The sequence below is a fragment of the Streptopelia decaocto genome, assembly GCF_964273445.1.
Source record: "Streptopelia decaocto genome assembly, chromosome: 1".
NCBI classification, from domain to species: Eukaryota; Metazoa; Chordata; class Aves; order Columbiformes; family Columbidae; genus Streptopelia; species Streptopelia decaocto.
This window is the reverse complement of record NC_138663.1, coordinates 179,191,600-179,207,135: the sequence shown is the minus strand read 5'-3', so window position 1 is coordinate 179,207,135 and position 15,536 is coordinate 179,191,600. Positions and strand designations below refer to the sequence as shown.

Below are 15,536 nucleotides of genomic sequence, written 5' to 3'. Positions count from 1 at the left end.
GCTTGTGTCTCCTTCCCTTAACCAGATGAGTGTGGTCACTGCTACCTGGGTGTTGGGCACAGATCAGTGGGGAGGTTTCCTGTCTGCTGGTTTTCACCTCTTTCAAAGTCAAGTCCAAATAAATCTCCAACATGCAGCTTTGATTTCTTCTGTAGCATTTGTTTTCAAGATCCCGGCCTCTTTGAAAGGATACAACATTTTGTTTACTGTAACTTGTTTTTCAATATGAATAATAAAAAGGCTGGCAGTAGCCAAATGTAAACAATGAGTATAAACATAATGGTTATTCCAAAGTAAGAAGCTTTTTAGGTCTTCAGGTAGAGAAGAAAGAGGAAGGAGGGAAATGAGTCAATAAAATTGCTGGTCCTTAGGAAGGAAGGAGGGAAGTTAGTCATGTTGTTAAACAATTTCCCTTAGAGCAGTTCCACAGCCCCACTCTCTTTGTACTATTGTGTTGATTTCTTTCACATAAATTTGGATTTTTTTTTTCTGCTGCAAAAATAGGTTAGATGTTTTGGACGAAAAAATTGCAGTTGATTACCGTTATCTGAGAGAGCATCTGAGCAATCAAGATTAGTCAGTTAAAAGAATATTGTGGTTACTGTGGCATCAACATATTATTAAGCTAATCTGTGCAATCTGATTAATTGTGGTCTTCAACATATAGGGCTGCATCTACACTGTAGTTACAAAGGCATCTTCCCATAAATATTATGCAAATAGGGAACCTGTAACAATTTCGTTATAGCTTAGACACTGTGTTCGCAGTTAGGTTGCCTCTGTACTAAATCTTCCTTAAGGAAAGTTTCGTTTGGTGAAGCATGGGATACCAAACTAGTTTGAAGACCTGAAACTGAAGGCACAGGGAAAGTTGTCTACTGCAGGTGCCGAACTTGGGTGCTGCAACAGTTTCTCCCCCCTGATTGTAAAAGGAATTTGAGTCTTGAAACTCTAGATTGCAGGTAACCTGAAGTTTTCTTTTTTGTCCTGCTTGCCTGCAGTTTTCAGACTGTCAAATGCCAGAAGTAGTGATGCTGTGAGTGGCTTATAGGCAAGCTGAGAAACTCTGCTCTTGCTCCGTTGGGTTACCCTATGCTGCCTGTAACTCCCTTTGTATGATGTGACTGCTCCTCTGAACAGTCTGCTCCTCAGTCTAACATACTTGTTTTCATGAGACCTTTTGTATGTTGTTTTGCAGAGCCCAGATTCACCCAGTTTCCCCGAGAGATGTTAATCGGGCAAGCCCTGTTAGTCCGGATAAAATGGAAACAGCTTTTCTACTAACTCTATTGACTTTGGGAAACCTGAGATTTTTCTGATAGGCCTTCTTTCTTGTTTGTATCTGAGATTGCTTTCTAATAGTAGGCACTAGTGTAACAATGGGGACAGACTTTTTAGAAGGTCATGTTGCAACAGGACAAGGGGTAATGGTTTTAAACTAAAAGATGGGAGATTCAGACTAGACATGAGGAAGAAATTTTTTACAGTGTGGGTGGTAAAACACTGGCCCAGGTTGCCCAGAGACCTGGTAGATGCCCCATCCCTGGGGACTTCCAAGGCCAGGCTGGACAGGGCTCTGAGCAACCTGATCTAGTTGAAGATGTCCCTGCTCTTTGCAGGGAAGTTGGATTGGATGACGTTTGAAGGTCCCTTCCAACCCAAAGTGTTCTATGATACTATGAATTTTGAGGCTTTAAATGTCTGAGGTATCTTCTGGCCCTGACATCTACTAATTATCAGGCTTTTAGGCCTGTTCAGTAAGCTCTTGTGCTAAGAGAATACTTTTTTCTGTTCAGCCTAGTCTTGAAAGGAAGCTAGGCTTATCAAATCACAGTTTGTATCCCTTTCTTACCTTGCTGCCAAACACACATCAATAATAAACTTTTACCCTTTTCACCAGCCATGCTGAATCTCAGTTACTAGTTTACAAAGATAATTAGATTTCTGCCAATTTAATCAAAACCAGTGGCTATGTGACAGAGAGGTACTGTTTAAAATGAGTCTCCCTGTGAATGAAAAGGCAGGGGAGAATTCAGCTGTTTCTCTTGGCAGTGGATGGTGACCACTAAAGACACAAGCACTGGTTAATCAATTAGTGCATGTGTCGCTCAGGATGAGCCGCAGACATGGTGCTTCTTGCCCGGCTGACAGGACAACTGAGGAGACTCAGAGCTGGCAACATTCAGTGGAAAAAGGCATTGGGGATACAGGGGGAAGCCAAGGGTGTGGAGGGATGAGCAGAGAGGGAGGGACCTGCTAGTGCCCTGGGGGGCAGGATGAGCCTTTGGGATGGTGCTGGCAGGACAGGAAATGTGTGGGCATCTGAGGTCACTGGGCTATGTAGGGAAGTGAGGAATAGTGAGAACACAAGTTTAAAGTCTAAAACATGAGCCAACAGTGTGTCCTCGCCAGCTAAGAGAGCCACCCGTGTCCTGGGTGCACCAAGCACAGCATTGCCAGCTGCTGAGGGAGGCAATTGTCTTGCTCTGCTCTGCACTGGTGCAGCCTCACCTGAAGCACTGTGTGCAGTTCTGGGCAACACAGGATAAAAAGGATATAAAGCTACTGGAGAGTGTCCAGAAGAGGGCTACAAAGTTGGTGATGGGTTTGGAGGGGAAACTGTATGAGGAGTGGCTAAAGTCACTTGGTTTGTTCAGCCTGGAGGAGACTGAGGGGAGACCTCATGGCAGCTACAGCTTCCTCACAAGGGGAGGAGGAGGGGCAGGCACCAAACTCTTATCTTTAATGACCAATGACAGAACCTGAGAGAATGGCAGGAAGATGTGCCAGGGAGGTTCAGGTTGGACATTAGAGGGTGGTGGACACTGGAACAGGCTCCCCAGGGAGGTGTCACAGCCCCAAGTCTGACAGTGTTCAAGAAGAGACTGGACAACACCCTCAGACACATGGTGTGAACTGTGGGGTTGTCCTGTGCAGGGACAGGAGTTGGACTTGATGGTCCTTGTGGGTCCCTTCCAACTCAGGACATTCTATGATTCTATGAACAAAAATCTGGACTCTGCTTTTAAGCAGACTGTAGCAATACATGTACTCATGAAAAGATAGATTCAGAAAAATATGGCTTTTTCAACAAACCAAATTCTGTCACATCTCCCCATCAAATAAAGCATAAAATATGTATATAAAAACACACATTTGTTAAAAGCAAAACAAGTGTTATTTACTGTTTTAAGGAATAACAAAGAATCTAAGCTGTGAAAATACTCTGAGGTGCACACAGAGTTGTTACTTGTAAGGGGAAGAATCCGTGAATGAGAAACAGACAGACTGATGAGAGATCAATATTTTCTCCAGTAATCTGGTTTTAAAAATCAATAGAAACCAAATTTTTTTTTTTTTTTTTTAATGTTCAACTCAACATTTTTGTTGTGGGATTTTTCTTGTTGCTTGTTTTGGTTTTGGTTTGTTTTTTTGCTTCCAGTGAACTGCCATTGCTGTTCTGCAGTGAGCAGTTGTTCAGGCAGTTATTAAAAAGTGGTCGGATTTGTTCTGATTAAAGCGAGAGCTGCGATTTTTTTAATAACTGAAGTAGACAGCTTTTTGACAAGTGGTTTGTGTTCACAACAGGTTTTATTGACAACAGCCATCAGTTGTACCTGAGGAAATAAATTTTTTATAATGTCCTACTGATACAGGGAGAATGGAACTATTGAGGCAATTCATTGAAGAGAAGGGTATAGATGTCAGAAGTCATCCATTGATTCAGAAAAATGTGGACATTCTTGGAAGCTACTAGTGAAAACCAGATAATACTCGAAGCACTTGACCAAGGTTTCTGCAGTATCTAGCGCAGGGCAGGTAAAAGAGCAGGTCATGAGTGAACAAGATCGCTTGGTGGCAGTTTGTTGGTTTTGCTTTGCAGTGAGAAGGGAAGAACACAGAAAATGCATTATTCATCATCAGAAATGTTCTAAAATAACTACTTAGGTAAGGTTTTCATTATGTAGTGGACACACAATTCTGAACATGTTTTGCTCTTGTTATCAAAAAGAAGACATACTAGAAAACAGACTGAGATGAGGCCCTGCACACTGAGCACTGAGTAGCTTTACATGTTTTTTAAACTTAACTGTGATATACATTTTTATAGGTCTGTGGCCTTTTTTTTTTTTTTATTATTATGTTTACTTTGACTCAATTTTGCATTTACATTACATGTGAAATGTTTATAGTCTTTCGATATAATAGCTTTTGGGAGGAACCTTATTTTTAGTAACCTGTTTCATTTGGTAGGGAATGGACATTGTAACCAGGGTGCCGCAAGCTTTAGGACAACTTTATATTATCCCATACTAACTTGTATTTTGCTAAGCTGTAGTAACACAAAACTTCTAGTAGGTTCCTCATGGACAGGTTTGAAATGGAGGACATAATTTAGTCTGCTTTTCATACCAACACTAGTACTGAAATATGTAGACCACATATTACAAAAAGGTTTGTACAAGCCTATTTGTAGCAGTGGTATTCCATTCTAGGACAGTAACCAGCAAATTTTAGCATGACTTGTGTCATGGATATTTTAGTTCAGAGATTAGATATTTATTGAATTGGGAAAATACTAAACTCCTGACTAAGGCTGATATTTGATTAAGAGTACATTACAAAACATTTATTAAAATGTTATGTTTACTTCAGGTTAAGTTTTTATTTGGGACTCAAATATATTTATTTTTAATGCTTTTATACATTTCTCTGAGACTTCCATTAAGTCTGGGTTTGAAGTTATTTGTACCAGTCTTGCTCACTAATGGGGGAAACACAGTTAAAGTTAAGACTTCAACTCCTTAAAATACTTCTTTACATTTTCATCACCGTCAGTGTGTCATTCTTAGTTTGGGGGGATCTATGTCCTGCTCTCAAAGATCTAATATTTGAACAAAAAGCATATGAAGAAAAAGTGAGAAGTTTAAAATAAAAATATGCTTATTCCTGTTTCTTGTCAAAAAAAAACAAAAAAAGATAAAATAAAGCTGTTAGATGGTAAAATTCTACAATATATAGATTTTTATTGAAGACTGTGAAAAGACTCAGTGACTTAGATGTGTTAACATATTCAACTAAAAAAGCTGGTTTTATCAATGACAAAATCTAAGTTTTGCACAATACATATTCTGTTCAAATTATATAAATGTACCTTTAAAGTATAAGCTTATTGGAGCCTGCAATTGTGGCCACATACATTAAGGTCCATGTTTACTGGAATCTGTCTTAATTTAAAGGGGGACGGGTGCATGTTTGCTATTGCATTTTCGGGGCAAATCTAAAATCTGTTTTTTCTTTATGGACACAGCACATTTCAGGTAGTTTTTTTCACTAAGAAAACAAATGTTTGTATCTCCTAAGTTAATTTCTATTTCTTCTAAAATCCATTCTGGCCTTAAGTAATTTTTAGTAATGAGCAGTGTATCTTCTGCTTTTCTATATTCAATGTCAAGTATCAGAATTCTTAAATGAATTGTATAGTTGAATTGAAGAATACATGTGTTTGTGTCAGGTCTTCTAGGTTAGTAGAAAGCAGTTCCAAATTTTAAAAGTACATTGTTATATGTTCCAATGATTACACTATCTTGTTACGTGTATAATGAAAATAATTATTTAAAACATGAATGATGTTGTGTATTTAAATAATCTCAAGCTTGGGTGTCAAGAGGATGGGATCAGACTCCTTTTGGTGGTGCCCAATGAGGGGATGAGGGACAGTTGGCACAGACTGAAACACAGAAGTTTCCATCTGAATATGAGGAGAAACTTCTTTACTTGGAGGGTGCCAGAGCACTGGAACAGGCTGCCCAGAGAGGCTGTGGAGTCTCCTTCTCTGGAGACATTCGAAACCCACTTGGACACATTCCTGTGTGATCTGCTCTGGTGAACCTGCTTTAGCAGGTGGGTTGGACTGGATGATCTCCAGAGGTCCCTTCCAACCCCAACTGTTCCCTGATTCTGTAATTATCTCCTGCTTGTTTGTTTAATTGAGGGTTTGTGTCAGTAACTTCATTCTGACTTGAAGCAACGTACCTCCTTTATTCTGGAAACTAAAAAAAGATTACTTGAGCACTTGTCTAAGTTGAGCAATATTACTGTTATAATTATTCATTTCAGAAGTATTTAATTATATGCTGTAACTTAACAGGTATTCAGTAAAATAAATTTAGGTGTCTTTGTCTCTTCACAGAAATTTCCAACTGAAGGACTGGCAAATGTCGTCCGAAATGTATTTGACTTTGACTCCTACAACAATGAAATGCGTGAAATTTTAATCAGTACTTTGCACAAACATGGGATACCTATTGGAGCAAAACCGACCAATGTACAGCTGGCCAAGGAGTAAGAATAACTTAAGATATATTTTAAGAAGATGGGTCTCTCCTGATCACTTTATTATAGTGTGTTATTTTGCTGCTAATTGATCTAAAAACAGCCTGGAATACTTGAAGTCCATCCTCCTCTGGTTCAAATTTATATTCCTTCAAATAAGTTACAACAGTATAAATTACTTTATGAGAGAGTATTTGCTTATTACTAATATTTAATTTTTAATGTCCATGTACATATTGATAGTTTGTATGCTAAACAAATATGTATTAATAAAGGGAAATACTTGTTTCTTCTCCTGTGTTTTTAATTGACTTGCAACACATTTCTGTCCTGTTATTTATCACCTAGATTGGGCGTAGTGGGATTTTGACTTTGATACTCACAAACAGCTCTGCAAAAACACTCCTGCAGAATAGGGCAGTGCATGTAATCGCCGAGAGCCATTTTTGTATGTGTTTGTATATCACTGTTATTCTTTAATTATGTTAACAGTTGACATATTACACCATATACTTTTTCAGAGTTTAGAATCAAAACAGCTTTTTTTTTAAGACTAAACTGAATTATGAAACAGATTCAATTCATTCTTCTGCTATTCAGAGACAGCAGCCTTTTGAAAGCAATTAGAAAAACTTACTTTGGCTTCAACTCTTAATACTTAGTTTATTTATGGAGAAACAAATATTTCCCTTTAATGAAGAACGCTTTATGGATATATGGAAATCGAGTTTTTATATTTGCTAAAGAGGGACTGATTCATATGACATGATGTCTTGATATTAGGTGTCCATGTGCAGTTTTCTCCTGCTGGAGCGCCGCAGTTATCATATCTAACATCCTACGTATAACTATTAAAAGAAGACTGGCAGTGTAATGACTGGTGAACCTTTTAATTTTGATGGCGGAGGAATTACAATGCCTAGGGAACCAATACTTGAGCAACTGCAGTTTCTGTCAAATTTACAATATATGCTTGAAACTCTTGCTGTAGTTTCTTTGCTAAACATCACTTGGTAATTTCTGTTTTAAAGAATTATAGCATTTGTCATAGTTTTTTGAGAAATTTGCACTTTATATAATTTTTAGAAGTCTTAAATGTGGATTTACGTGGACAGATTGGAGAAGACTCTTTAGTAATGAGATCATCAGAGGCTTAGGAAACGTAAGGGAAAGGCTGCTGTAATTGGGGACCGTTCAGTCCAGAAGTGAGAAGACAGAAGGAAGATCTGATCATTTTCAATTAGAGATAACCGCCTGATCATTTTGAATCCATCACTGTGGTTTTATACAACAGATTACACTAAGGATAACAGACTTACAAGGCCCCCACAAGATGCTCATCAGAAACTTATCTCGACTGGCAGCTATGGTCACATACTTTGTACACTGAAGGCCAAGAGGAGGAGAAACTACAGAAGCAGTTCACACACAGCTGATAAAAGCAAATTTTTCTTAGATTTCACCATTCAAGTTTGGGACTAGGCTGACCATCTGGCTCTGATGATCCAGAAGTCTTGGTCTCAGTATCTCACTTGCATCCACCGTGGCTGGCATTTCAGGTTATCCTGCTGCTCCATTCCAAGACAGCCTTGCTGTTGGTCATGAGATTTAACCCTGTGGAGTTTGTAAGCCACAGGTGATCACCTTGAATTATAGACTCATCTTTCAGGAATGGTTTCTGCATAGTTGATTCTACCTCGGGATAGAAGAACATGTAGATCATCTCTCCCAATCTGTTCCAGCCCATATTACAAGCTCCCATGATGGACACACTGAGGTAATTGGATACAGTGTTTGTTCCACTGCAGAAAAGGTACTTCCTGAAGCTGCTGCACATTTAGAATCAGAGTACTGACCTTCTCTATGTTGTTTTCCAGAGAGTAGGAAAATGGCTCTAATCTAGTCCATCTCACCTTCTTCAGAAAAGATACGAGTTAATCCAAAACCTATAATCTGATTTTTATTATGATTCATGCCTGAAGACCTTCAGAGAAGGAGTTCTGTAACCTCCCAAAGCAAGTCAGCCTTGTTTCTAAATATCCTTTGCCATTAGAAAGCTATCCCTAGACTTAACACATCCGGTTCTCTCAATCTTCCCCCTTTTTTAAGGCCTTTCGTTGTTTTTATTTTTCTTTTATGCTCCCCCTCTTCAGTTGGTTCATGTCAATCTTTAATCATTGTGCATGAAACTGGGCAAGTTAACTTCTGCTAGAGCTGAATGGAGTAGTCTGAGGTTATAGAACACAGGTGTATTTCATGCAGCAGTCCCTTTTGAAAATGCAAGTATGTTTGCATTTCTTGCAATGTTTGACTCATGTCTGGTTTTCTAAACATGAACCTCCAGATCCTTTCTGCAGGACTGAGGGGCAGCAGACACAGACTGAAGCACAGGAGGTTCCATCTGAGTACGAGGAGAACCTTCTTTACTTGGAGGGTGCCAGAGCACTGGAACAGGCCGCCCAGAGAGGCTGTGGAGTCTCCTTCTCTGGAGACATTCAAAACCCATTTGGACACGTTCTGTGTGATCTGCTCTGGTGAACCTGCTTTAGCAGGTGGGTTGGACTGGATGATCTCCAGAGGTCCCTTCCAACCCCAACTATTCTGTGATTCTGACTCTGCATATCACTTACTCCATCTTCACTTTAGGTAATCAGCTTTCTTCATGACAACACTTTTCTTACTGTGTTGTATTTTTTCAGATTAGTTGTCAAGATCGCTTTCAATTTTAAGCTCATTTTCCTACCTGCCTATAGTCTCTCACAAGTTTGGAATCTGAAGGTTTACTAGATGTGATTTCTACAGTGTCCTAGTGACACCAGCGTATCCCCACAGAGGTTCACTTCTGTGCTTCAGTCTCAATTTGCAAGGCTTTGAAGACTTACTACCTATCATAATAAATTGCTCAGTGTTTCTGTTAAGTAACGTGAAAACTAGGATAATAGTACAAACCTATTCTGCCTGACCATGTTAGTCATACCTGCAGCAAAATCATTGGTATTGTTAAGAATACAAATGCTATATGATTAAGAATGTTTGTGATACAGAAGGATTTCCAGGAGATTCTAGGACAGGAAAATAATTATACTAAAGTGCAGACTCCTTGATACAGGTACTCTCTGGCATGTCTTGGATCAAACAATTTGTGAATCTTTGTTTAATTTTAATAAGTTTTGGAGAAGTCTGTCTCACCTATTACTTAATCAAAAAGAAAACTTAAATCAGAATTATATAAATCTCTGCTGAAACATAACTGCTATAAAAATAGGAACAAAAATATGAGAGACATGAGCAACACACTACAGTATGTGGTCTCAACATAAGAACTTTGGGGGTTGTATCCAGCTGAAATTACAGGGGAATTTTAACAGATGGAACTAGTGCCCACTATGGGATTTTTTTGCTTAGGCTGTGTAATTAATATACCTTATCCTGGAAGGAAAGATTAAGTGGTGTCTAATGACCACTTGGAAAAGAATTCTTGCAGTAGTTGTTTTTTTTCAAGATAGAAATTAATTTGTAGATGCTGACTCATTTATTTCCACAATTAGTATCATGTATTAGACCTGTGAAATAACACTTTACTTGGGCTCGTTGTTTTTTGAGTTGTTGTTTTTTTTTTTTGCACATAGGATGACAATTCTTCAAGGCACTGCCATGTTCAGTACTGTCAGGTTATAACATCATGATACTGTCTGTATCTCCTAGCATCACCTGTTCAATAGTGTGTAATTTTTATCAGTATTGTGTGTAAAGCAGATGGCTTGTCTATGATGCTTTGCCAAGACAGTGGGTAAAATGGATTACTCATTGTATTAATTCATTATCTTTCTTTATGTGCAATTATACTTTGTTTTTCCCGTTGACATCTGTTATGTCAGATTTGTCTGAACTCCAGTTAATCTGCCATTTTAGTGCACAGTTCAGACCGTTTGCAATTCCTAAGTAAAACAGCATTCAGGTCTAATTATGGCATTTATCCTTGCTGAAATTGCCTTTCTACATTTTGCCTCCTGTCACTATCCACTTCCAGGTACCTGCTATAACTTGAATATTCATTTTATGTGAACTGATCTTTTAATATATAATGTAAATATGTATATTTTAACAGCTTTGATTTTCGCTTGAGGTGTGGGGTTTTTTGCCCCTAGGTAGTCTGTAGTTAATAATTGGACCTGTCTCATACCACACGTCTCTTGTCCATCCTGGGCGTTGCATGGGGAGCAGAGGGAGTGCTCTGTACTTACCTGTCAGGGAACGGGAGGCCTCACATAAGACCGTATATGTCTACTGCTTTTATTTTTAATCAAAAAGTATTTGAATAAAATACAGAGATCTGGTTGGTGAGAGAAGTTTCTGGTTCCAAACTATGTCTTACTGAAGTACCAACAAGTTAGGTGAGAAGTCTCCTCAGCTGGCTGGAGCACAAGCTCTGATTTAAGTCCTTGAATAACACATTCTGTGCTGGCGCTGAGCTGGCTGACAAGGTCGTATATCAAGCAGCTTTGCTGCTTGTCATAGTTCATGTCCACAGCTGTACTCGTATGATAGCCGGCTGTGGAGAATGTGCCTTCAGTGGAACTTCAGTCATACAAGATTCGTAGCCATTTTCCACTCTCTTCTCTGAAAGCTAAATTGCAGCTTCTCTAGAGACTTTTTGAACATGGTTGTTTGGTGGTGGTTATTTGTTTCTGTTTCTGTTTTTAATTAGCCTAAAATGAATTTAATTTCTAAAATCAAAAAGATACAAATGAAAAGAAATTGTGTTCTGTAGGTGTCGGTTTGAAAAGTTTTCCAGTAGCAGCAGCCACCAGAGAATTGTCTTTTGACAGGTTGTCTCCCCTTAGACTGCTGTGCATGAAGAAAATCAGGCTAAATAGTATTTTTGTTTGTAGAATTGCCCCATCAACCGTAGGTCTTGTGCAATCACCTTTTCTGAGCAAAATACCTACCTTTATAACCATTTCATGGGCAGCACTGATCTTGTAGAAAATCAGGATTGGAAATTAAGAGCGAATAGACATTAAAAAAAAAAAAAAAATCTAAATTTTCCTTAAGCAACAGGCTTTGGCAGATCCATAATCAAAGAACTGATCAGGAACAATTCCTTAGAACTGACTTTTAAGTCTTGGCTTTCTTACAAGATTACTGCAGCCTGTTGTGTAGTGTTTCCAGCTTTTGAGGAAAGCAAAAATAATGCATCACACTGTGCACTCCATCCGGAGAGAGCAGTGGCATTGCAGAACCGTTCTTACCCAGCCACTGCACTTTTTACACACATCAGATCTCTTTGCTTCACAGATTTTTACTGCTGGTAGCATTTCTGTAATATTCTGTCTGCCCTTTATGTAAACAGTATTTGGTTAATTAGTTTCAAATACAGCACTGTGGCAGGAGAGCTTCGTGAAGCTTTTTACTGGAACTGCCACTTCAAGTTATTTTCAAAATTTGCTTGTTATTTAGAAGTCCTGGGAAAATTAAATAATTTCCCTCCTTCATTGCGTAGCACATATATTCACTATGGGGGAAAACTGTTAAGATGTATACATGTTTTCAGTGTGGGCCTGTTGTTCCAGTCCATCTGCACCCTCACTTTCTCCTGAAAATCTTCCAGGAGACACATTTCTTCCATACTCTTAGTCTATCTTAGACCAGATTTGTATGAGAGAGCAATGAGATTGTATAAAAAAGAATTGTCGGGCCCTGGAAGTATAAAATCCCTATTACTCTTGACAAATAACTCCACGTTAGGAATTCTGCTTTGTTTTATTCTTAAATTCTGCTCCACCTTTCCCTCCTCTTTGCTGTTCATGATGACTTGGTCTGCTGCCGCGGAGAGGCTGAAAAATTCAGAAGGAGGGAAGAGAACAAAACCTCAAGAATCTAGGAGGAAGGAGAAATGAGTTTTCCTGAGGGATAGGAGGAACTATTAGCAAAGCAAATTGCCAGAAAGCTGAACCAGGGTGGAAATGTTTTGTTTCTTTGGGAATGCAATCTGTAATTCTGTTGCTATATAAAGCAGGGTATTTGGTTAGAGCTGGTCGTTAACATATGTTTTGTTTTAAAATTTAATGAGTATTCATGATTATTAGTGAACCCGTTGATTTCTAGGATGTTGTCCATGGGAGTAATGTGTAAGGAATTAAAACCGGAGTCCAAATCCTTGTGGAAGTTGATGTTCCATTGAGCTAATGGGAACGATTGTTGTTGATTATAGGCATATCAGAGATTATGCTACTTGGAGTCACATAGCAAAAAAAAGTCTTCAGTTTCTTTTTGCACACAAGACAGATTTGGCTCAGGACATAGCCAACATTTTGCCAATAAATCATTTTGAAACCCAAATGGAAGCCTGAAGTAAAATTCCAGTTCATGGATAAATTGACGTTTAGTCTAGTGACTTGACTGTTTGCCCATTTTCTGGCTGCATGAATAAATTAATCTAAGAGTTGTGTATATGTTGAAACAGTACATGCCGATTGTCTTTTCCTAATGATGTTGCATGTTGTAATCTACAATATGTTGTATTTGCTTTTTTGTGGTTTGGTTGGTTGGGTAGTTTTTGAGTGTGGCTTAATTTCTCTTCTTAATTTGGGAAGAATCTGCCTAGACTAGCTAGATGCAAAGAAAGGAAAAATGCAAACTGAAGTGAGGCAGAATTCAAAATAAATCACTTTTCAACCACTGGTATCTATTGATATTCTTGACTAGGCAACAAACAGGCAATGAAGAGTCTACTGGTTCTTTGAATAAAAGAGGCACTTAATGACATCCACTTTCTTCATTCCATGCACCAATGGCATATTGTGGGCAGCTGGATATTTATATGTGAGCAGCAATGATCTATAGCATCCAAACCATTTTCTGTTTGCAAAAAGTGTCTCTGGCCACCTGACTGCCTTGAGAGGTGGTCCCAATGCAGAATGGCGATGGAGGCTGAGTGACTCTGCCTGTGAGTCCTGGCTTCTCCTGGTTGCTTGAGGTTTGGTGTCAATATACCAGTCAGAAATGTTAATGGAGCTTTCCTGTGTGAGCTGCAAAGATTACAGGATGTTAGTGTTCATTCCCTGACTTTTCCTTTGAGTTCTCAGTGGAAAAAATAAAATTAAAATTCCCCAAGATTTATATATAGCACCACTGAGGGGTTTTTTTGATTTGGGATCCCTTCTGATTCTGAAAAAAAAATAGCAAGAAGAAATTAAACAAACCTCAGATATCTAGAGGGGCCAGGTTGGTTGGTGGGGAGAGGGGAAATAATTCTGACAGTAGGAACAAGCATCATCAGATAGGACAGAAGAGACCGAGCACAGACTTTTAACAAACAGTCTAAGAGAACTTCCTTAAAATAGACTTTGGAAATATTTATAGAAACTGGGAGAAGGAATGTCTTCTGTTCTCTTGCCAAGTCCTGTAGCTGTACAATAATGTGCAGCAACGTGTAACACAGAATGTAGTTCTGATAGGAGGTCTCTTTAGCAGCAACTGATCCCAAATAAAGGGAACTAAAAGTGGTGAGTGTGTTAGCTTGAAGGTATTCTTGCCAATTAACAAAGTCAGATTGCTTTCAGTGCTTGTAAATTGCTTCCGAGGAAAGAAACAAAAATCATGTTGTCCTTATTTTGCTGTCAAGCTACTTTGTCATATACCAGCGTTTTCTTTTCTATATAAATGAGCTTTGCTTTGGTCCATAGATTTCTTCCCTAAATAAAAGGTACAGAAGTGAAGACGTCAGACCAAGGCCAGCAGCTGTGGCTTTCAAAGGCAATGAGATATTCTTATGTCTGTATCCCATTGCCTTGGTTCATGTGAGCAGTGGCAAAGTATAATAATTAGTAAATAGTTAGTTGAACTGTAATTGCCTGGCTAACTTGCCACAGTGTTTATTTTGCTTATTCTGCTGCTTTTTTAGATGAATGTGTCACTGACAGGAGTTACTTTAAGTGATACTATCACACCCTGCCTTATCTGAATAAAGCAAAGGGAGAGACGGTTTGGATATACTATTACATGCCTCAGATAATTCAGACCATAAAAGTTTTACTTCAGATGCCATATTACATGAATTACTTCTTTTTTTATTATGTTGTTTAGCTTGTGATTGTACTAGTATTCCAGAAGTCTACAATTTTTGTGCTTTAAAACATGAAAGAAATGAAATATTTTAGCAAGTAAGTATTTTCTACAGGAGAATCTTCAGACATGTCTTTTTGGAAAAATGCAGTTGTTTAAATTATTTATTCCATATCATTTGCTGGTTAATAAATGTAAAATTGTGTTTGTTTCTGAATTGTTTGACAGACTGCCATTACCAGATCATAAGTTTATGGGCTACTGGAAAGTCGATAAACCAGGGAATGCACAACAGAAACTGCTGTGTCCAACAGAAACTAAAAAAATAGATGTAAAGGTTTGTCCTTTAATTTAGTTTAAATTCCTATAATACCGTTTTGTTGTATTGGGATGCAAAGAATCTAAAATGTAATTAATTTCTTCAGGAAAAAGAATATGTACAAAGCTTGCTTCTTGTTACCTGTTCTCAGGTGATTTATACTGACTAGAAAAATGAATATTTTTGTATACCTACACCTCACAACATAAAGTGCGCTTTCAAATCAGTAAGTTTGGCCAGAAGTTCTTGAAAACAGGGTTTTATGAGGATATGGAAAATATCATATTTGAAGGAACTTTGTAGCTGTTTTGAATGCTTGCGGGTGGCTGGTTTCAGGACCAAGATCTCAATTTTTGGATAAGGTCAGAGAGCCAAAAGAAAGCTAGTTTCTGTTTCTGTTTTACCTGCAGCTGTTTTCTTATGGGTCTTTGGCACTGCAAAGTTTGAATCTGAACCTTTGGTACAATTTGACCTGCAGCCAGAGCTTCCAAGTCCTTTTTAGCTTTGAGTTCTTGGTTTAATTTCAGTAATTATTACTACAGTGAATAAGGAAAGACCTGAACTACTAAGGTGATGTAGGGGTAAGGTTTAAACTTTATGTAATAAGAAATTGCCATTCAACTTCTTTGAAACAAAAATATTCTGATGTTTTCCTTACGTGGATTGTGTTTTATCAGTATGTGATACCTCCTTTGTGCCACTGAGCAATAGTGGTTCCAAACCAATAAAAGACTAAAGAGGAAGGGCACAATGTGTTTTATAAAGAAAATGGCAGGACGGACATGCAAAGAGCTTGCAGGAAAGCATTTCCTTT

The 15,536-nt window shown here is 38.3% G+C and overlaps 1 protein-coding gene across 1 annotated transcript in view; it reads left to right on the top strand.

Annotated features, from left to right (window-relative positions):
• Positions 1–15,536, top strand: part of VWA8 (von Willebrand factor A domain containing 8) — a 186,568-nt gene that overhangs the window by 102,265 nt on the left and 68,767 nt on the right. Inside the window, exons 26-27 of the mRNA XM_082050523.1 lie at positions 6,194–6,345; positions 14,632–14,740. Coding sequence (XP_081906649.1) covers positions 6,194–6,345; positions 14,632–14,740 — 261 coding nt within the window. The remainder of the gene's footprint in view (positions 1–6,193; positions 6,346–14,631; positions 14,741–15,536) is intronic.